The 22780-nt window shown below is 36.9% G+C and overlaps 2 protein-coding genes across 8 annotated transcripts in view; one reads left to right on the top strand and one right to left on the bottom strand.

The window, feature by feature from the left end:
• The window catches only part of unm_sa1614 (un-named sa1614), a 40112-nt gene extending 32043 nt beyond the window's left edge, over positions 1–8069 (top strand). Inside the window, exons 21-28 of one of the 4 annotated variants that reach the window (XM_081358205.1) lie at positions 1428–1535; positions 2035–2269; positions 2449–2631; positions 3131–3194; positions 3816–3877; positions 3995–4182; positions 5170–5292; positions 7225–8069. In XM_081358205.1, coding sequence (XP_081214331.1) covers positions 1428–1535; positions 2035–2269; positions 2449–2631; positions 3131–3194; positions 3816–3877; positions 3995–4182; positions 5170–5292; positions 7225–7299 — 1038 coding nt within the window. In that variant the 3' untranslated portion in view covers positions 7300–8069. Of the gene's footprint in view, positions 1–1427; positions 1536–2034; positions 2270–2448; positions 2632–3130; positions 3195–3815; positions 3878–3991; positions 4183–5169; positions 5293–7201 lie in introns of all 4 variants that reach the window. The other 3 variants (XM_081358204.1, XM_081358206.1, XM_081358207.1) reach the window with 3 other exon arrangements.
• st3gal8 (ST3 beta-galactoside alpha-2,3-sialyltransferase 8) lies at positions 637–21621 on the bottom strand. Of its 4 annotated transcripts, none has more exons than XR_014029516.1 (10): positions 21523–21617; positions 15358–16112; positions 12541–12728; positions 11857–12036; positions 11709–11754; positions 11503–11622; positions 10978–11423; positions 7293–7464; positions 5238–5281; positions 637–1523 (listed from the first exon to the last, which is right to left on the bottom strand). XR_014029516.1 is itself a non-coding variant. In XM_081358209.1 (7 exons), exons 2-7 carry the CDS (start codon positions 15679–15681, stop codon positions 11256–11258), a joined length of 1026 nt encoding a protein of 341 aa, XP_081214335.1. In that variant the 5' UTR covers positions 15682–16112; positions 21523–21617; the 3' UTR covers positions 8241–11255. The 4 variants fall into 4 exon arrangements, 1 of the variants encoding a protein (XP_081214335.1); XR_014029517.1 differs by lacking the exon at positions 637–1523 and adding an exon at positions 3716–4164; XR_014029515.1 differs by lacking the exon at positions 5238–5281 and having other exon boundaries at positions 21523–21621.
• Between the last annotated feature and the right edge of the window lie 1159 nt (positions 21622–22780).

The raw sequence follows: 22780 nt of genomic DNA on the forward strand, positions 1-22780 counted from the left end.
TTTTTGAAAGAAGACTTTCAAGGCTGCATTTATTTGGTCATAAATACAGTATAACAGTAATATTGTTAACTAGTATTACTATTTAATAAATAACTGTTTTGCATTTTAATATATTTTAAAATGTAATTTACAACTGTGATGGCAAAGATGGATTTTCTGCCGCCAAAACTGCAGTCTTCAGTGCTTTATGATACTTCAGAAATTATTCTTATATTTGGTTCTCAAGAAACATTTTTATTATTATCAATGTTGAAAACAGGTATGCCTTCAGGATTTGTTGATGAAAAGAAAGTTTCAAAACGGCATTTATTTAAAATGGAAATCATTTTGATGAATTTAATGTGTCCTTAATACAATTTAAATATATAAATGTATGTAGTTATACTCTGCTCTAAAATATTTAATTGGCTAGATATTGCTCTTTGTGAGTGCTTGTGTAGAGTTAGACTTGGAAGCAATCCACCATGATCAGTATGTTGAATGTAACATCCAGTGTGATTCACAGATCTGTAATGTTACCAGCTAATAACGGTTTCTTAAGGGACACAGAGTTGCCTTTCTGCATTTGAATCTCAACTGTTGTGGAAATAATTCTATTTGGAGAGCTAGGAGGAAGGAGACAAGTGGAAACCTTTGAAAAGTCAAAGTATCAAAAAATGTTTATTTCTTGCAAGAAATTGGCATTCACATACAGAGAGCATCTGATATGAGAAGGCGCTGACTTCTCCTTTTTGCCCAGCTTATATACTCTTAACACATCCTGGTCTGTCTCAAAAGATCGCCTTGGTTTACCTTAAAAGGAAACTTCTTTGTTCAAGATCTCGTCTAACATAAATTCTATCTAGACAGAACAATATCACGTCTGCAAAAGTTTCCTGTTTTTAGCTGCTGCTCTTATTCACACATTTTGCTTATCTCTATTTTCATCAAAGCTGCACACATACTTTTCACACTTGAAGTACACAATAGGTCACTTGGAGTACACATTGTCTCTTTGTTACTTAGTCTTCTAACCCAGAACATTTTGTCCCTGCAAGCTTATCTTAACTTATACATTTCTAAAACTTGGTTACATATCTTTAATAATGTACTTTAGCTTATATGATTATATTTCTTTAAATGCTTATGAGTAAAAATAAATGTTCAACGTTAACACAAGTTGCACACACCTAAAAGTAAAAGAACACATCTAAATGTAAAATTTCCATTACACAACTCATATTTTTGCATAGAGACATTTGTAAAACTTTGTTAAACTGATTAATTTCAAGGATTGTTACTTGACATCCAAAAGCAATCAGCAATCTCTACAAATTGAATCTTTAAAAATCCTCACCCAGTGATCTCAAAAACTAGAAAAATCATGGAAATCCAATTGTCAAAAAAGGATTGATCTACATGTTAAATTAATGATGTGTCATGTTCAGATCCACCAGTCACAGAACAACCAGTTTAACATGCACGTGCACGTGGAATATGAGTGGAGACTCCGGCAGGATGACCTTTACGAGAGTGATGACGACCTAGATGACAAGGTGACAACATAAGAAGACTACACCACCCATAACTTACAGAACAAACTTGCATATATGCTAATAGAGCATAATACATGAGACCTTCACTGCATCCGAAATTGAATACTTCCATACTATATAGTATGCGAAAAACATTACGCCAACAGAGTAGTTTGTCCGAATACATAGTATTTGAAAACAGTAGGCGAAAAGTACCCGGATGACCTACTTCCGGTGAGATTCTGAAGTGTGTATTCAGTGGACACTTTACTATCCCATGAGGCCACGCGATTGGATTTATGAATGGCAGTGAAGCAATGCAACTGACAGATGTAGTACGTCTGAATTTCATTCATATTACCCATATTCATACTATGTAGAACGTACTTTTTTTAACAATACCGAAGTAAATTCAAATGGAGTGCCTACTTAGAAGTATGCAATTTCGGATGCACGGATTGTATTTGTGTAGTGTGCAATTCATTGTCTGATGTGTAACAGTGAAGGCCCATATTTGTAGATGGGCCCAGTGAAGAAGGAGCGCTTAGGACGGCCGTTCAGCTTGTATCACAGTAACTCTGCCTCTCACAGTGGCGGAGGGGGGTTGTTCAACGTGGGTCGTAGGCTAGCAATGGCCCGAGGGGATAACCGGAGGGACCTGTATGCCAGTCCCAACTCTCAGACACGCAGCCTTGACAGTCCCCCTCCGCCACCCCCTTCATCACCCGCACCGCCACTCCCACCCCGGGTCAAAGGTGAGAAAACGCTCTTCTCTTCTCTTCTCTTCTCTTCTCTTCTCTTCTCTTCTCTTCTCTTCTCTTCTCTTCTCTTCTCTTCTCTTCTCTTCTCTTCTCTTCTCTTCTCTTCTCTTCTCTTCTCTTCTCTTCTCTTCTCTTCTCTTCAGTCTTGTTTACTCTCCTCATGTCCTTTCCAGCTCCAAACGTCCCCCCTCCTCCCCCTCCCATGAGCTCACCTGATGGCTGGACGTCCCATGAAGTAATCAGCAGTAAGAAACGAACCCCTCCTCCCCCTCTTGTCATCCGACACAAGCGCACCTACTCTGAGCCCGCCCCTCAGGTGCCCCCCAGCCCCCACTCTACACGGCAGGGACCTACAGGTATGTGCCAGACCTGGAAAGATGCATATTCCCGTTGCCATGGAAACCATGGAAATATCTGGGTTTTTAAAATCATGATTCCCAGGCCTGAAAAAGTCATAGAAATTAATAACATTCTTTAAAATCATGGAAAAGTCAAGGGAATTTCTAGTGAATATACTTTTATTACAGTTTTATTACCTTATTGTAAAGTGCAGAGGTGGACAGTAACAAAGTAAATGTACTTGAGTACTGTACTTAAGTACACTTTTTGAGTATCTATACTTTACTTGAGTATTATTTTTTCTGGAAACTTTTTACTTTAACTTCCCTACACTTGAAAGACAAATATCGTACTTTTTACTACACTACAGTTCTGTCAAGGCCCTTGAGTAGAAAGTAGTAACATCAGTCAGGGGATGAGTGTGGTTGGAAATGAAAGTTGGGTTGACGTCAGAACCCGACGTTGGGTTAAAAATGAAAATGAATGTTTCTTTCTGTCGTAACTTCCTATTTCCAGATTATGGAGTACCTTCATGTCCGATAAGCTTCGGTGGTCCAGACTCACCTTTCCAGAAGTGTGTGTAAGTGCTTTTTGGAGCCACAAATGCTGACCTCTCTTGGCTATTTGCTATTTGCTTACCCCCCCCACACACACACAGTTTTGTATTGAAAGCTGACAAATGGTATTTATGCAAATGCTAAGTGACCTAAGAAAGTGACAAATGTAATTAAAATTTGGAAAGTAAAGGACCAGAATTTGGCTGGTAACTTTTACTGAGAAATGCAAATATTAAACATGAATAATCATTATTAATCTTTAAGTGAATAAACCGCTGTTCAAAAGTTTGCGGTCTGTAAGATTTTTGTTTTAAAAAAAATATTTTTGAAAGAAGTATCTTATCTTGAGCAGAAATACAGTAAAACATTAATATTATAAAATAGTATTACAAATGAAAAAAAAATTATATTACATTTTAATATAATTCGAAATGTATTCCTGTAATGGCAAAGCAGAATTTTATTATCATCATCAATTTAATTGTTATTAATGGTTGTCCTGCTTAAAAATGAGACCATGATGCATTTTTTTTCACGATTCTTTGGAATGGAATGATCAAAAGAACAGAAATCTTTGGAAATCTCTAAAATTTCTTTACTGTCACTTTTGAACAATTTACTGATCGTAAGACTTTTTGTTTCAGCTCAGGTTCTCCCAAATACACGACATCCACTCTCAACTCCTTATCTGAGCTACCAGAACGAGGTAATGCTTTAAATGTCCGGTTATCTCCGTTACGTTGTTCTCATTTAAGTTGTTTTGCTTATCTCGGCCCATGTTTTTTGTTACAATGTGTCGTGGCTGTAATCTCTCTCTCAGCAGGTTTTCGAGCAGATGGGGAAAGCGGCTCGTCTCACTTCCTGTACCAAACCCCACAACCCATCAGCAGTGCTGGACATCACACCCCGGGCCTGTCTCCCACCTCCCCCCGCTCCTTTAGCCTGGAGACTAACGGAAGCTCCTCTTCCTCCTGCCACACTGCTCCTCACCCACTGCCCAGAAAAACTTTGGTGAGAAACTGGAGAAATGTCTTCAGAGGAAAATCTTATTTCTTACAGGTCTTTTCCCTCAAGAAAAAGTCTCATTTGACCATGTAATTTGGGTCGGATTTTAAATGTTTTTGAAAGAAGTCTCTTAAGCTCACCAAGCTGCATTTATTTGGTCAAAAACACAGTAAATATTATTACAGTTTAAAATAGTTGGTTTCTATGTTAAAATGTAATTCATTCCTGTGATGGTAAAGCTGAATTTTCAATATCATTACTCCAGTCTAGTTGGCAATTTGCCAATTCATGCTAGCAATGTGCTAATTCATGCTAGTAATGTTCAAAAACATAATTAATGCTAACAATGTGTTAAAACATGTTAGCAATGTGCAAAAACATGCTAATTAATGCTAATAATGTGTTAAAACATGTTAGCAATGTGCTAATTCATGCTAGCAATGTGCAAAAACATGCCAATTCATGCTAGCAACGTAAAACCATACAATAATAATGTATGGTAAAAATGTGCTAATACATGTTAAAAACAGTTATATTGCTATATATTGGAAACATTTTCAGGATTCTTTGATGAATAGAAAGTTGAAAAGAACAGCATTTATTTGAAATAGAAACTTTTGTAACATTGTGAATGTCTTTATGTATTTATCACTTTTGATCAATTTAACGCATCTTTGTGTTAAATAATACATAAAAGTATTCATTTCTTTAGAAAACTAGCTTCACCAGCTGTTTTACATGTCTGTGCTCTGCTGGCCGTCCGAGCATCAAACCGGCTTAAACCAGCCTGTTTCCATGTTGCTGTTTTTTTCTGCTAGGTCTAGAGGAATGGTATTTTATTGCATGTGTTTTTGGCTGTTGGAAAGACACAGGCGTTTTTTGAAATGTTTCTCATACTTGAGGTTTTCGCTTCAACAAATTGACAGTTTAAAAGGAAAGCAATATTAGTGAGAAACCACATGATGCAGTTTTTTGTTTTGTACTTGTGTTTAGATGAAGTCGAAGCTGAGGCGTGTGAAGGCCATGTATGACTGTGTGGCAGATCATCACGATGAGCTCACCTTCAATGAGGGTGACGTTCTGGTGGTACTTGGAGAGGACGATGCTGATTGGTGGGTGAGTATAAGAACAAAAGAACAACTGATTTGAGATCAATTTAAAAGAGCGTGAAAGACATGGCACTTGCACAGCTATGTAGGAAGTGTGGGACTGCAGCCAATTTTAAAGTTTAGTGGTCATTATACGAAAATATTTGCAGAATAGTGACCCTGGATCACAAAACCAGTCACATGTCGCACTGGTATATTTGTGGCAATAGCCAACAATACATTGTATGGGTCAAAATGATCGATTTTTCTTTTATGCCAAAAATCATTAGGATATTAAGTAAAGATCATGTTCCATTAAGATATTTTGAAAATTTCCAACCGTAAATATATAAAACATTTATTTTTGTGAGTGAATGCTGCACAATCGTGGACATAAATGAACAACTTTAAAGGAGATTTTCTCAATATTTAGATTTTTTTGCACCCTCAGATTCCAGATTTTCAAATAGTTGTATCTCGGCCAAATATTGTCCTATCATAACAAACCATACATCAATGGAAAAAATATTTATTCAGATTTCAGATGATGTATAAATCTCAATTTCAAAAGATTGTCCCATGTGACTGGTTTTGTGGTCCACGGTCACAATCGACCAATCAGATTCAAGCATTCCAGATAACTGTTTAATAATAGAACTGTTAAGTCATAATGTCAATTTTAAGGCCAATCCGCAAGGCTAATTTGCCATGGGTTCCCTTGGGAATGTCTGATATTTTTTTAGTATATGAGAAAAAGGCTCTGTGAGTAAAATTATTATAAGAAACTTTCCTGTTTAGCTCAACAACATAAATTACACATTCATATCTCAAATGTGTATTTTGAAACCGTTGTGTGCTTTTTAAAGGTAAGTTGCTTATATATCGCTACACTGTTATTTTAGTATTATTTATATACTATTATAGTATTTATTAATATTTTGAATTAGCTTTTATATTTTATGTTCTTTTGTAATTTTATTTTTTGATATTTTTATATAGCTTTATTTATTTCAGTTTGTTATTTTAGTACTTTAGCTTATACTGAATTTTTTTTTTCAGTTATTTTCGTTTCATTCACTAGTTTACATTTTTTTCCCAGTATTTACATTGTATGTTACTTCAGCTTTATTTCAATTACCATTTTTTTAAAAAAAATGTAGTTTAACATAGGGTTTTTAAAATGAATGCTTGAATGACTATGTGTAATTTATGTTGTAGAACAAACATGTCAAGTATCTTCAGGTAACCACAGAAAATCCAAAACCGTTATTTAAAAACCCTTGGCAGAATCCTGAGGGAATCTTTGACATACAAATTCTTTCTGGATGAACAGCTCTATTGCGCTTTCTTGTTTTACATTCCGTTTTTGAGTTTTCTACTTAATTCTCAGTTGTTTTCGGCCCTTTGAAGTATCGCTGTGATAAATGGCTCAAAAGCCTTGTTACGGTTAAATTTGGTTTTGACGAGGAAGAGGCAGGGTTCTTGTTAGCCTTTTACAGTCATGCTGTGTGTGGAGATCTATCCCACAATCTCATGGGAGCAGATGGAACTGATCAGAGCAGAGCTCTCAGGGTCCATGTTTTATTCTGAGTCAGAGAGCCGCCCATGTCTCCAGCGGGCTTGTCTAATATCCTGCAGATGCTTCTACAGGAAAAATAGCCTCTGGATGGCCCATCAAAAGAATACATTTCTTATAGATTCATAGAGAGGCTCTTTGCATGCAGGAAAGAGCTTTGAAAGTGAAATGGATCGTGAATTGTATTTTTTTTTTTTTTTACATCCCGCATCTTCTGTGTTCGCAGCATTGCTTTTTTCATTTTCATTAAGTCAGGAAGCGCAGCCCTTGTTTATGATATTATTTCTTCATTACATGTTGTCATGCGCCGCCCTTTCATTTAATTGAATTTCTCGTCCTTCCTTTTGATGACTCTAACCAGAGCCAGTAATATCTTCCTTTCAGCATGGCTACATCGAGGGACAGCCAGACAGAACGGGCTTATTTCCAGCATCATTTGTCTCTATGCTCACCGAATGAAGCCGGCCAGGATCTGAAATCATAGCACGGTTGACTTTACTGCCAAAGCACCCTGGGAAATGAGGGGCTTGAAGTCTACCCACGGAACCATCGGTAATGAAGAATCAGCATGACAAAGCAGCACTCACAGCGCCAGGAGAGATGGGACATGTGGAACGAGTTGTGCTGTGGACAAAAATTCTCATAGTTAGTGGTTGTTCAGGTCCCTCAGACATGAGGATCATGCCCCATGATCCATCCTAACCGAACGCTCGTTGAGTAAAATGAACCATCCTAAAACTGCTCCACACAGCATGAACCGCATGTCATTTGTTACATTGAACTGAACTGAATGTGAGTAATCATTTATGTCAGGCCACAGAAAGTGTAATGTCGAGATTGTGTTGCTAAGAAATGGAGACAAAAAAAGAACGGCTTTAAAGCACAATTCTCCGTGACTGGGTAACTTGATAACAACATAATTATTTTAGAAAAGAAAAGAATGAACAAATGAATGAATGATGAAAACCGTGTGCTTGGGTGTATAGCACAAAAACACATTCAGGTCCTATTTCACCTACATTTAAAAGAAAAAAGGTTTTCTATATACCAAGGATATTAGTATTGTGCATTTTCTCAATAGTTTAGCACACTTTCCCCCAAATTCTTGGTTATTTTGAATTATCATTATCATGCATTATTCTCTTACAATACTGTACAGTATTTTGTTACATCAATGGCACAAAAATACTACTAGTTTCAATAAAATGAATGAAGTAAATGTTTTTGGTATAAAAAGTGCTTTTTCAATTATTTCAATATATATATACATATATATATATATATATCCCAGAATTAAAAAAAATGTTTTAATAAAACCTTAATGTCCTAAAACGTCTTTCTTTTGATTTTGGGTGAAATACCATTGTTTCTGTAACTTCAGATAAGATAATAACTAAAAAAATGGTTAAGTAAGTGGTTTATTGAAAACAGACCACAGATTAATCACAGGTTCACACAAAACATCATGAACACAGAAGCTTACAAAGATGTGCACACACCACACAATTTGGCCATTACAATGGGATCAAACCATCACATTCAGCTGGACAGTCTTTGAACATGTACTAACTTCTTAAAGTGCTTTAGAGTAGATAACTACTTGTGGCAGAAGACATTTTTTCAAATTATGTCACACCCAGGGAATATTACATCTGCAGCCATATGTTGTTTGAATATATGGGCTGTAAACAAAACGATAAAAAGTAATTTGGCCACAGCTTTTCTTGACTGTACTGCTCAATATCTCAGACTCCTCCTAGATAATTATTCCAGCAGGGAGGTGGAATAAATATTCCATTTTAATTGAACTATTTCACTACTTGGATCATAGGATCTTGTATATACACAGTCACGTATTACAGTACAAGTTGAAAATGTTGTTTCAGAATTTGCTTTTTATTTGTTAAAGAACCTGAATGGAAAACTATGGTGTTGTGAGATATTTATGTATTGTGTATATCTCATAAAAAAAAAAAAGGCTTGTATGTTTTTCTGTATTTTTATTTATGCAAAATTATCAAATATTTTTTTAATACTGTGCTGGATGCCCTAAACTGTGACTTTTTAATTCAAATATTTTTATTGTTTATGCTTTGGTTTTGTTTCTAATTAGAATAAAACTGAACTTTGTCCAAACTCTTAAATCTTCAATGTCCCGATTTGAGTGTTTGTGTATTTTCAGATTTTCTGTGACTCTCCTTTCCATGAAAACTCTGTAAACTTTGATAGCCACTGACTGACATGAAGCAATGCAAAGCCAAAATACATTCAAGAACATAAAACCACATAACAAACACACGTGTGGTAATACTTGGCAACGGACATCGAAATTACAGCTCAAGTTTCAACCTTGTCACAGTCCTTAAAGTTCACAATTATGCAAACTAGAAAAGGGAAAAAAAACCACAGAACATCTATAACCATTAATTTCAACTACAAAAATACAGAGATCAATTGTATTTCAGGAATAAGAGATAAAGAATCAAACATGTATGAAAGTACAGCATTTGCTTTATCCAGAACTGTAAATCACAAGGCAGGCTGTATGAGTGCCAACGGGTCATTTTAAGGCCACTGCGACCAGATGCGACTTTAGGGACGGCTTTGGTCTAAAGGTATATAATGCTATTAAACACATAACCATAGGAAACTCCACACTCTCAACTGCAATCTAGAATACTTTCACAGATCTGTGTGATATACATCTTCCGGCATGTGTTTTGGGTATAATTAGGTGATTTCATTGGCAGTATGGTTAAATTAGAAGAGAACTTTAAGGTTAGAAGAGTCCTTCAAATATCAATGCAGGAAATGTGTGGTGACTTGAACAATGTCAGTGCATCTCTGTAATTGTCTAAAATAACATTTGTGAATGTCTTAATACGCTATCATTTCTGATTTTTAAAAATGTGTTTATTGCTTATTCAATCTTTTGAAACCTTATAATCCACAAACTTGCAATCTAAAATGCTTAATGTACTGCATGTTAAAGTTTAAAGTCAACATGAAATTTAATCATATCTTATGTACTTTAGTTAGCCCAAGAATGAATTTTCTTGATTTTCTCATCATTTACTCAACCCTGTCCCCGGGAACACGCATCAAAGGGGGTGAAGCCATGTTGGGCTGCTTTAGAGAAGAGGAAGAGGAAGAGTTGTTGTCGCTGTTTTTTACACCCCAGAAAAAGTTTGCCTAAGGCTAACGAACTTAGAGAGGTTAAAATTAATTTTTACACTGTTTCTGACCATTATAACCTTAACGTTTGTCGTTTTTTACGGAAAACAGCTTCCGGAAGAGAGTACAATGCAGGCTATACGCACAAAAGCTTCTCCTGAAAGACGTAGCCATTCCCATCTGTTGTTTATTGATCACAACTTGTCAGTATGTCTTATTATTTGTAGTTGTGTTTTCTATTAACAGTTCCAATCATAAGTGCAATGATAGCTATGATGTAAAGGAAGGGAAAGCTTTGCCCCCGCTGGCCTGCTATTTAACTTTACAGTATTGATGTAGTTTTTATTTTAGCTTTTGTAAGACTGTTCACCACCCCTTAGGAAAATTATCCATGATTTTGTGATCGATTACTGTTTGCATTACCATAGATTTCCGACAAATATGATTAAATGGTGGATTACATCGTATCTATAAGAAAATGACACAAAAACCATACCACTCTGAAATGTCCTGTGAAATCCGTGCTTGAAATCTGTTCTGCACAATCCTCTTGATTGTTAACATTGTCAGGGTATGAATCGGGCTCGAGTAGATAAAAGGGCACAATAGGACCCCTTTAACACCCACTTTTCACAATCCAATCAATTACCAATGGTTCAAATCAACCCCGCCCTCTTTTTCGTCATTGGATATTTTGTTAGGAAAAGTGGGTTGCGAATGCTGCTTCATGTTGACTAAGGCTTTAATGCCCTGAAAAATGGCTTTTTATAACATCCGCAAGTGAATGGAGCTGATGATCAACATCTTTCTTGCAGTTTAGACAGCTTTGTCGATTACACGAGAAACCCATCTAGTTTTGTCACAAATTGCACATTTGCAGTGCAGACACTGTGTGAGGCTAGTCAGCTTGAATAAGAAAGAAAGAAGTATATAAGGAGGCTTAGATCAAGCCAATTTGCTTACTGTTCATCTTCTTCAATGTTTCAATGCCAGACTGGGGAGGAAGGCAACATCCGTCTTTTTCTTCAGGCACATATCGAGTAAAATGCTGTTAGAGAACAGGAGTTGTTCATTTGGTCTTAGGACTACAGCTTGATGTCTGTGGGTTTGGTTCAGTGCAGTTCACAGTGGTCAATTAATGGTCGGGTGGATCACAGATCTGCGTCTCTTTGGCTTCCATACGGCTGCAGTACACCATGGCACTGAGCACTACTGAGTCAATAAAGGCCATAATTACAGACTCATCTGTACAGTTTGATTTTGCTCTCTACGCGGAGCCTACGAATGATCTCAGTCTCGAAATCCGCGTTGTGGACGCCAGTCTTTCGAAAGGCACCTGCGTATCTGTTGTTCTCCCAATAGTGGTGCCAGTTTCCTTGCTTGTCTGCCCCATATCCAAACACTGACACCTGTTGAGATTGAACATCATGACTGAAATCATCTAGTGACGAAGGAAAGATTATCTTGGCTGTAAATAGAAATACAAACCTCATCACAAAGATGCAAAGCAAATATAATGGCTACTATCCCAGTGGACGGATACCTTCCATGACGCTCTGTCCATTTGTCATGTATGTACTTAAAGAAGGCTGGATTTACAACCATCACCTGGTCGGCACACACAGACAGTAAAGTTAGGCTTAACAGATGAATGTGTTTATGGATTTACAAGCTTTAGCATGATTTACACTCACCTTGTCTTTGTCAGCTTCTACACGATTTTTCACTCTCATGTACGTCCTGTTTAGGATATACAAACATTTTAGTCATTTTTAGAGTAATAAAATGTTTTTAGTTAAATTAAAAACATGTTGCACAATTTTCAGAAATATTTTGAGGTACATTTTGATCTCTCCTGTGGAAAGGGCGCTGGACAACCACTGCATGTCTTTCAATTTGAAAGGAAGTAGGACGAGATGGACACCAGGTCTCAGATCGATCGCACTCTCTGGATACAGAAAGTGGTGGGTGGTTCGGTTACCAACATCCTCTTCATAACCCACAGTTACGGCCTTATTCATTCTGTGGAACGTTCCAGTGGAAATGCATTAGTAAAAAAAAAAAAAAAAAAAGCACTTATTGGCTACTTAAAATAAAAATCCATTTTTAAAATAGTTTTTTCAGGTTTCTCTCTTAGACACCTTTAAAGTCAACATGAACCAGCATACATATTTTAATTCCTTAATGTGGTTGAAATGTGAAAGGATTTTTAATGAAAATCTTTTGAAAATTTTCTCAATGTTGTTTTGTCTTTACAATGAACATTAAGGAGGTAAAAAAATGTGGGCCCCATTAACTTATCATAGTATGGACAAAAACAAATTCTTTTTTGTGTTGTATTGATTAATTTTCATTTCAACTACATTAGTCAACATTTGAAGTGGATCAAAACCTTTCATCAAAGTTACACATGAATTTTTAACAATACCCGTTCTTATTTTAGGACAGCTTTGATGAACTTTTTTGATCCACTTCAGATGTTGACTACTGTATTTAGACTAAACACATAAAGAGCAGAAAACACACCTAATAACAGTTGAATGGGAATCTATCAAGGCTCCGTTTTTGGACTTCAACAGATTGCCTGAGTTTCCAACAACTGCACATTTCCGGCACTGGTTTTTCCGTGGACTTGTGTCTTTAGGTGGAGGGGAAATTATCTTAAACATCTTCTGGGTGACATCCTTGATCGTTCCATTAGATGACTGCAAAGACTGCAAAGCAATATCATTAATAAAAATTATAGAGCTGAACCTCAAAATTGAAATAATATTTATTTTTCACTACCAATCTCTACATCTTTAATGTTATAAGAAAAGATGACTATCCCAGCAATGGTCTTTGGTGTTATTGTATATTTTCTTAATGCATTATTAAAAAATGCTGCGAACGTTTCTATGTGCCATGGAAACTCAAGACACTTCAGGCAAACCAATTTCAGGCTTATCTGAGTGCACTCTTAGTGCCATTGCCTGCAAAGGTCTGAAAGCCTTTAATTAGGCTAAATTAAACCTTACTGAAACACATGGCTGGGCCGAAGGGCCTATTGTGCCCTTGTTCCCAAGGGAAAATTACTTTTTTGTTTAAGGAAACCAGATAATGACTCTTAGATCCACAGCCATCACTTTAATGATGTTTGGCAAACAGATATGATGGTAGTAAGTGAACTTGAGATGGTCTAGAATGAACACACCAGCTGTTGTCTTTCCTTGACGTGTCCGTGTGCCAGAAAAGGGAAATGAAAATGATATCTACAGCTATGACTTCAGAGGCATGCCTGAGAATCCCAAGAGCTATTCTGTCTCTAGCTTAGAATGGCCAATGGCTGTCTAGAGACTAGCAAATGAATCAAGGAACAAATCCAACATTAACTGTCCCATTCATTGCAGAAATTGGAAAACAGATCCTGTTGAGCTAAATCTACATATAGAGAGTTGAGTTTTTTGGCGAAAACTTGAGCATTCTGTTCTTTTTTAGGGTCGTATCTTGTGACATTGTGTCCCGTTTTTAGTTTGTTTACATGTCTTTGGTCCATGTTCGTTCATATTTCGTTCAAAGAGCACCAGAGTTAATTTGGAAGCGGACCGAGACCAATCTTTTCAGCGGTCTCTGACCGCTTGTTTGGTACGCACCACTAGTGTTCAGATTGCAGCATTTACACTTATTCAAATGAACTGCACTAACAGAGTAATCGCACCAGGGCTCGTTTTAATCAAACCAAACATGCCAAGTGCAACACATCCTTATTATCTATATCAGGAAGCACTGTTTCTGAAGTCCCTGAAACTCGCGGTTATGGTAAGGGGCGTGACATTTCCTAAACATGCTCAAAGCAGTTGACCAATCACAACACACTGGTCCAGCTGACCAATCAGAGCACATTGAGCTTTTCGGAAGGAGGGACTTTAGAGACCACAGGCACCTTCAAGCTCAAACCGATTTTCAACGTTTTGCTACGGTTTCCGGGTTGAATGACATGTTTCCTGGAGACAGTGTGCAACGGGGTTTGATAAATTTACTCTTGTTTGGTGGGTGTGCCAAAAATGTCAGCCCAATCAGCAGCAACATGTATATAAACCACACAAACTCGCATAAAGAGTCCAAGTAAAGTCGTTTACAAATGTGTGCAGCTCGGTATACGCAACAATTGAAGATATTAGAAGACATGTTTGTCTTTTCATCCTGAATTGCGAGGCAAATGTTGGATCACAATAATTAGGAACCAAATTTTTTTACAAATCCCTTCACTCGATTGGGATGTTCTCTTTTATTCTGGACGGCAAGGGCAGTGACTGTAACTGTACATTGAGCGTATTTCAGTATTAAACACGTATTTATACCGATTTCATCAGGCTCTGAAAATTCTTCAAAAAGAACACATAGAATGGCCTTCTCAGCTGCCATAGTTGCAACTCTTGCGTCATCAGAACAGGGCGTTCAACGCACCGCCGTTTTAGTTTAAAAAACGTTTTGCAACTTTTTGTCTGGGCTGAACGCAGCCCAGAACTAAACAAAGGTGAGTTTCACAAAAGAATTGTTAGCTAACTAGTCGCAAGTTCTGTCATTATCAGCAAAGTTCAACGAGTCTGTTTCCTGAAACCACAGTTCCAACAAACATTTGCAAACAGCATCGCAAAGTTGTGTGGTTAAAACGACAGATCTCAACCTGTGGTTAGAAGCACACTTTCTTGTTTGCTTGACACGTGGATCCTTATCTTGAGCAAAACAAGCAAGCTCGCATTCAGTACAATCATATCTTTCATTTAGAATTTATACAAATTTCATTCACGTCTTTTAGCTTGTCAAGAGATTTAAAGCACCATTTTTGAAGAGTGCGCATGTGCTAACGTGTTCTAGCACGAAAGAAAGAGCCTATGATTGAATCTGGAAATAAAGCAAAATAGTCCTCAGATACCATGTCTGTAATTTATAGCAAAAAATCGGGCAGTAACTCGATCTCAAAAGGATTAATTAAAATAAGTTATTACTCTACCTGCGTGACATCACTAACCAACATGGTTGAACGACAAATTTGCAACATTGGTTTCAGGAAACAGTCGTGACTAGCTAGTTGATTTCTTCAACGCTGCATCGTTCTATGGAGGTTAAGCAGCGAGTTACGCCATTGTATGGGAAACGCAGACAGTTACGTCATTGTATGGGAAACACTGTTACTGACAGACTGGAAAGAGAGGTGCTGCAATAATGTCAAATATGTGAAAAATAATGTGTTTTTAAAATAAAGTGCTTTTATAGTAGACCCCGTAAACAAAATCAAGACTTTATAAAAGAGCATAATATGGCCTCTTTAAACCATCTGAATCAAAATAATCAGCTTCTTACCAGCCACCACTTCAGAGAGGGCAGATCTATGTCATCTTGTCTGCCGGTGAGGTAAGGTTTCTGTTTATGATCATAATGTTGGTCAAACCACTTTGATACACCCGTGTCTGCTATACAGGATGTACAGCTACAGTAATGACCTCGTCTTGGCTCGGTGATAGGGTGTAACTGTGTCTGGTTCGTTGCTGGTGTCCTGACATTGTGGTGAGAGGGCAAAGCTGTGATGGGCACAATGCCGGCCTTCTGAATGGTGTGAGCAGCTATCATTAAAAACAAAATAGCACCTAGCAAAGCACCTAAGTACAGTTTTCTTCTCAACATCATGTCTAAGAAAAACTAAACCTTGTGGTGGATTTTCCAGAGGAAAAGATTTAAAGGGACCACCGCTGTAACATGCATTCACTTCTGGCTTGGGTTGTTCCTGCCAAATGTATTGTGGCTTTTATGGTGTAGGATAAGTTGCTTTACAAAAAAAAAAAAAAAAAAAGGCCTCTGAGGTGGAAAATGACAGGATCTTCCATCCAGGATTGTCCATTATGGCCTTGTTCTATCTGTCCATCCTGTCATGAGTTTTTAAAACCAAAGCACAAGGCCTCATGGTGAAACACACTAAAAGGAGTCAAACTGTTTCTTAATAATCAGTACAGTGAAGGAAATGAGTCGGAAATGAGGCAGCTTCACTTCCTGTCTGTACAGCTGTAGGCGCCTCTGCTCATGTTTCATTCCACTGCGAACACCCACTGCTGCCAAAGCTCCTGAAAAACACACAAGAACATCGACATTTTGAGTTATTTTTCCATTATGTAATGATCTGATTCATGAATGCAATTCAGTGAATTGGCAGATTTACTTTACAACGTGGTGTGAATGATTCCTTCACAAATCAGATTTTGTTAATAAACATGGCAAAAGGAGTTTTCAGTGAATAACAACTTAAAGTTTAGTCACTTCCTCACATAAAACCACCAGACGACTTAAAATATAGCACAGAAGACATACGAACTATGAACATATGGATCATTCTGAAGCTACAGTACACAATTATTGTAAATGCATGTAATTGCATTTAATTCCTTCTTGTGTGTTCCTGTTTTGTGTTGAGGGTGAGTAAACAATGACAGAATTATTGTGTGATCTATCCCAAAACTCCACTGAGAAAACTCATTCTTTGAGGTAGTGCTAAAAAGAAAGAATAATTTTGCCTCTGTTTTTTTTTTTTTTTTAAATCATGTTTTTATGTTCAATCATGATGAACTGACCTAAATGGAAGAAAGGAAGGAACGTTGTCTGTCTACTTAAAACATAATGGAGAGCCCTCCAAAATACAACGAGGAAGTTGAAGAAAGGTCACAACTGTTGCCTCCCGAGACTGCAAAAATGCAGTCCCCACCACATCCACGCTGAACATCTACATAAATAAAGCACCGCTGACTGCGTTGGACCAATCACATCAATGCAGCAAATCCATCTTTAGATTGATGAGTGTCAAAGACAGCTACTCCCACAATTCCCAGTCTAGAGCTCTTGACTTGATGCATGGTACTTAAATAGCCTACTTGAAGTCCTTAATAAACATCCTTGGAACAGTCGCTTTACTTTAAAAAAACAAAGCTATCCCAGAAACAACAGCCAATGTGACCGCAGAGCAAAGCTGGCATTCGATCCTATATGAGAAACAGGAAGTCCAGGACTTTCCTCATCTGTTAGGGATCCGTGTCCGGCGGAGCAGGGAGACGCTGGTAATGGAGTGGGGGATGTGAGATCAGCTGACGTTCAGCTGATTCAGAAGAACCGTCTCTCCCTGCCAGACAGCTGTCTCACTACAGACCAAACAGAATTACATCTCTGGCCAGCACAGCCAAATCTACCTAGTCAGCAAAGTGAGTCTCCCCCACCGTTCATTACTCAAAGTGAACTAATCTCAAAAGCAACGCAAGGGAGCTTTAAGTAGCCAATCCAGGGCTAATGAATCCAGAACGTTCTCATTCGCTTAAGCTGAGAAACAAGCGGTTCATTCAGAACACTAATCAAGACTACAAAATTACAACAGCTGTAAGAAAGACATATTAGTTTCCATGCAAGTGGATTTAAATGTATTAAGCCAAAGTAATATTTGCTCTGGGCCTGGTACATGGGCAGCCTGTGTTTTTTAAAGATAACAAGGTTTCTCATGAAGTTACCATGGCTCCACACTGCTGCCTAATCTGGCTTTGCATGGTCAAAGAACAGATAAAGCACAATTATGAAATTCTCCTGTGTGTTTTTTTATTAGGACAGTTATTCTGCTGCATCAAGGGAAACACCCTGTCTGCACTAATTCATTTGCATACCAATATGTTTAACACCAGAGCCAGTGGGATTCTCACATTACTGAAACAAGAGGCTCCTCAATGTCTGCCAAACTATTCAGATTTGATTGCTCATTGAAATGTGCCCTTTACTCAGCAAAAGGGACCCCCTTTTCACAGGACTCCTGTCCAAACTTTCTGTGTGAGCCTTGAGGTAAGGTTCGGAAGAGAACCATACAGCAAGCAAATGTTAGTTAATAAATGCTGACAATGCATTGCGGTCTTTGTTAATGAGTCTTATGAGTTTTGAGAACATTAAAGTATTTTAATTAACGGTCTTTACCCCAACACAAGCTGCTTTTAATGCAAAATTCATAGCAATCCATAATATAATACAATATGAGCAAAACAGAGCCTTAGAAAAGCCTAATTATTTCTATTATTTCACGATTTCTAGTATTTGTACAGACTTTACATTTTATTTAAATGTTGTAATTTTTTTTAATGCAAAAATATGAAAACTTTCTGCCATGGTTGATGAATAAAATATATAATGTATAATAATAATTAAAAATATATAATAATAATAATGTTTGCAACCTTTCTTTTTTCTATATATAAAAAACGTAAGATAAATAAAGTGGATGGAGCCACTATGTATCACTATCTGCACAGGAACAGATGCCAGTCATCTGATCGTGTTTTGCATCACCGAACTAGGCATTTCAAATGTTAACTCCTGACAAACTCTTGCGTTTGAATCTGAATATTGTGGCGCATGTGTCACTATCGTTGGTTACAGCCAACATAATTTTTTTTTTTTTAAATCAACACTGGAAGCAATGATTACAGCCACTTTGATTAACCCAAACTGTTTAAATTAACATATTCTTCTGTGTTACCAAACATAAACAGTGTCTGATATTTTCCATTTTTGTTTCCTATTCACTGACGAACACCAGAAACAAATTCATGCAAAAATGAAACGGCGAAACAGCGATCAAAACTGCTGAGGTGCTGAGAAAAACCCTGCTCTAATAGACTAGCCTTGGATGCCAGCCAGAGCTTTTTAACTTGCAGAGGCGTAAGAGGCTTGTTTTGCTCAGGGCATGTTAAAGAGTCAGGCCATGTTAACACTACAGTGAGAGTTTCAAGTGAGGTGTGGAGTGGTCTGCTAAGGGAAGGATTTTTTGGGTTTTACATTAACTGATCTCTGCCTCACTTTTGTGAAGATGCGTGTAGTGTGATTTTCTCAACTTGAGAGATTAAAAAAAAAAAACAAGCCCCCACCCCCACTATATAACTCCGAGCATAGCCTACTTATCGGCCTCTCTGATAGCTAGAATATCTTTAAAAGTGCAAAACAAGGGGGGGCCCTCTCATTTCCTTTCCCCTTAAACTCACATGGGTTACATCTAAAACTAGAAACAGCTACACTGTAAAATATGTACATTTGACTAGAAAACAATGCAAAAATGCTACTAGCAAAACATGTTACATGTTTAACTGTACTATTATCCTTACCTTACTGTATATAGTCAAATTACTATTATAATTGACAATATATGTAATTTTAGCATCAAATATTGTTTTTAGAAGTAAAAAATATGAATTATCATACCTTAGGCCAATATGTACACTTTCACATAAAATATTGTAAAATTAAGTTATGGTTACTTTTGGCCCTATTGCTCATAAAACATTCTAGGCTTAAAGGGATAGTTCACCCAAGAAAAAATGTTCTATCATCATTTACTCACCTTCAAGTTATTCCAAATATGTATCAGTTTCTTTCTTCTGTTGAACACAAAATAAGGTATTTTGAAGAATGTTGGTAACCATACAGTTGACCGTAGCCATTGACTTCTATAGTAGTAAAAAAAAAAAAAAAACTATGGAAGTCAAAGGCTACAATTAACTGTCTGGTTACCAACATTCTTCAAAATATCTTCTTTTGTGTTCACTAGAAGAAAGAACCTAATACAGGTCTGAGTGGTAAACAGATTTGTTCATTTTTGTGTGAACTATCCCTTTAAGAGAGATATAACCAGTTTAGATGGAAAGGATCTGAAGCACTATCTGAAGACGTTACTTTAACTATGCCCATTAATAGACAAGGTTCTTCCTTAAAATAAAATCCAGCACAGATAAAACAACCATAATGAAATGGCCCTTCACAATCGATAATGCTTAACAATGGACTCCATTAGAGAGCAAGATATGGCAATTTATCGGTTCAGTAAAAACCTTACTCGCCTGTTGAGTAATAAAAGCGCTTAAACATTACAAATCCTTCAGTTCTCGCAATCTCTGAAAAGCCAAGCCAATGTTGATTCCAGTTTTATTACGAGCTCCGTCATGTTCTCTTTTTGCCAGCAGACTCTCCTCTCTTCATAGTTTTTTATAAAACAGGTGATTCCCCGGAGGTTTGATATTTAGCGTGCTCCATGTCAACCTTTCTCCCTCATTATGACAACTATGCCACTCACTCACACACCATACACGCATCAAAATAGCCAGAGCAAAGTTTATAAAATGTAGGAACATGACGAGACACGCACGGGTTAGTGACGTACGTATGTATGCAAATTCCAGCAAAAAACATCCTGACAGGTTTAAAATATAAACACTCATAATTGACTTTTAGAAGATGGATTGATGTACTGATTTACTTTTTTGTTAATTTTGAAAAAAAAAAAATATATTTGAATAATGTTATTTAATTTAAGTTCAATGGAAATGGACATTCCCAGAATTCCCTGCATGAACCATCACAGTTGTAGGCTAATTTTTTTTATTTATTTTTTAATCTTTTATGTACATTGGAATGTTTTATGTTGCACTATATCATTTAATGTCAGTTAAGAACTCTAAAATATACGGTCACCAACATGTTTTTTTTCCCTGGAAACATTTACAGTGTAGCCTACCCACACTGCTGTACTGCAGGTAATAGTTTCACATTATATTCGTAACACGGCACTTTCCTTAGTAACCTTATTTGCTGGAGTCATTGATATTATGATAAGTTTTTGACAGTTGCTACCAACTAAGTGACAGTTGCTACTAGATCTCTGGTTAATTAAACCGATTTCCCCCCCAATAAATTTATGCAAAAATGTGTGGGATGAATTCTCGTAGTCGCCTAAATCTAAACGTCTTGTAGTACGAAACAATCCAATCTGACAATATTAATTTACACACAAACTGAAAGGTATTCCACACTAGAGTAGTAAGTTAATAACTGGTCAAGAATAAAACCATATAATCTAAACAACTGGTGCATTTAGTCACTAGCCTTAGACAGCATTTTGGCCATCAAATGGCTCGCGTAGCCAAACGCTTGAACGCCGATTACATGCCAAAAAACTAAGGTAGGAAGCGTTCTTTTGAGCCATGGTTTAGCTACATCCAAACGAAAACGTTTCAAGTAGCTATCCGTAAATCTTACGGACAATTTAGGATAGTAAAGTAACATTTTAAGTTTAACAAACATGGATAAGTTATCAAAGAGTCAAACCGTTCGAACTGTTTCCACTTTAAGTTCAGCTCAAGTTTAATCTTCGAGGTGGAAACTCGTGCAGTCGTGTTCAACTCGAAATAAATCTTGTAACTGTAACCTGTTGTTTAGTAGTAAAATGGGATTGATTAGCATTGCATTGGCTAAACGTGTGGGTTAAAAAAGAAGTAGATCGAAAAAAAAGCACGTTTTGAGATGGCAGTTCATCTTAACTCAGTTAACTCTGAGACCGCTTTCTCTCATTATAATCTATCACGTATAGCCTATATTCAAATCGGGCTTGATAAAGTTTAAATAGGTTTTAGTATAATGTCACATGATGTCGTCTAGAAAGCGGGATAAGTTTAGGCTACTTACCACCTTGTTCTCAGCTCGAATGCGGGAAACAAACACGCAGAACTACTTCTTGCACGGACTGAGGAGAAATGATGTCAAGCTCTACGTCCTGTCTGCTGTGGCTGTGTGTGTGTGCGTACATGTGTGTATGTGTGTGTGGTCCTGGTAAACCCTCCGTTGTGGGGACCGAATGTCCCTACAAAGATAGTAGTAGGCTACCAGTAATTTTTGACCTTGTGGGGACTTTTTTTTTGTTTTGTTTTTTTGTGGAAAAACATCTTATAAATCATACTAAATTGAATTTTTTTTTTTTAAATGTAAAAACACAAAGTTTTGCTGTGAGGGTTGTGTTTAGGGATAAAGTCAGTTAGGGTTATGAGGGATAGGGGATAGAGTTTGCATGAGATGTTAAAGCTGTTTGATGTCTATATCAGGGGTCCGTTCTTTGTACATGCTTAATAGGACATCTGAGATGATTTGACAGATGCCAGATCTTCTAATCATGACTGATCTCTGGCTAATTTGGTTCTTCAAACGAATTTGTGGATTTGATTAAAATATTTCAATTAAATTGTCTGAGATTTTGTGTTCACTGGCAAGGGCAGATACTGTATCGATACTTGAAATCATGATCAGCAATGTATCGACTGGACCTTTAAGCAGCCAAGCGACCAAAACGACAAAAAAGTTATAAGTATTCTACATGTGTAGGCTACTCTTTGTGAAATGATTCCTAATTATTTCCATTATTTCACGATTTCTAGTATTTGTACAGACTTTACATTTTATTTAAATGTTGTAATTAGCAATTCTTTTAATTTTACCTGTGAAGCAGATTTGTTACGTGAAGGTGACAGCATTAATTAAAGTTTCTTAATGGGATAGTTCACCCAAAAATGAAAATTTTGTCATTAGCCTATACTTACTCACCCTCAAGTTGTGCCAAACCTGTATGAGTTTTTTTCTTCTGTCGAACTCAAAAGAATATATTTCAATGTCGCTAACCAGACAGTTAACGGCACCCATTGACTTTCATAGTATTTTTTTCCTATATGGAAGTCAATGGCTAATGTCAACTGTATTCTTTAAAATATATTTTTTTTGTGCTTTTTGTGTTGTTTTTTATTTTTTATTTTTTTTGTTCAACAAAAGAAAGAAACTCATACAGGTTTGGAACATCATAAGGGTGAGTAGGCTATATGATGACACAATTTTAATTTCTGGGCGAACTAAACTATCCCTTTAATGGTACGTTTTCTGCAAAAAACTGGCTGTGTCT

Source organism: Scardinius erythrophthalmus (genome assembly GCF_964197995.2).
Source record: "Scardinius erythrophthalmus genome assembly, chromosome: 25".
Classification (NCBI taxonomy): domain Eukaryota; kingdom Metazoa; phylum Chordata; class Actinopteri; order Cypriniformes; family Leuciscidae; genus Scardinius; species Scardinius erythrophthalmus.

Coding starts and splice junctions, on each gene's coding strand:
- st3gal8 (XM_081358209.1), bottom strand. CDS start 15,681: ATGATGTTGAGAAGAAAACTGTACTTAGGTGCTTTGCTAGGTGCTATT. Junction 11,755..11,856: donor TCCACAGGAGAGATCAAAAT/GTACCTCAAAAT, acceptor TATCCTAAACAG/GACGTACATGAGAGTGAAAA. Junction 11,424..11,502: donor CTTTGCATCTTTGTGATGAG/GTTTGTATTTCT, acceptor CAATCTCAACAG/GTGTCAGTGTTTGGATATGG.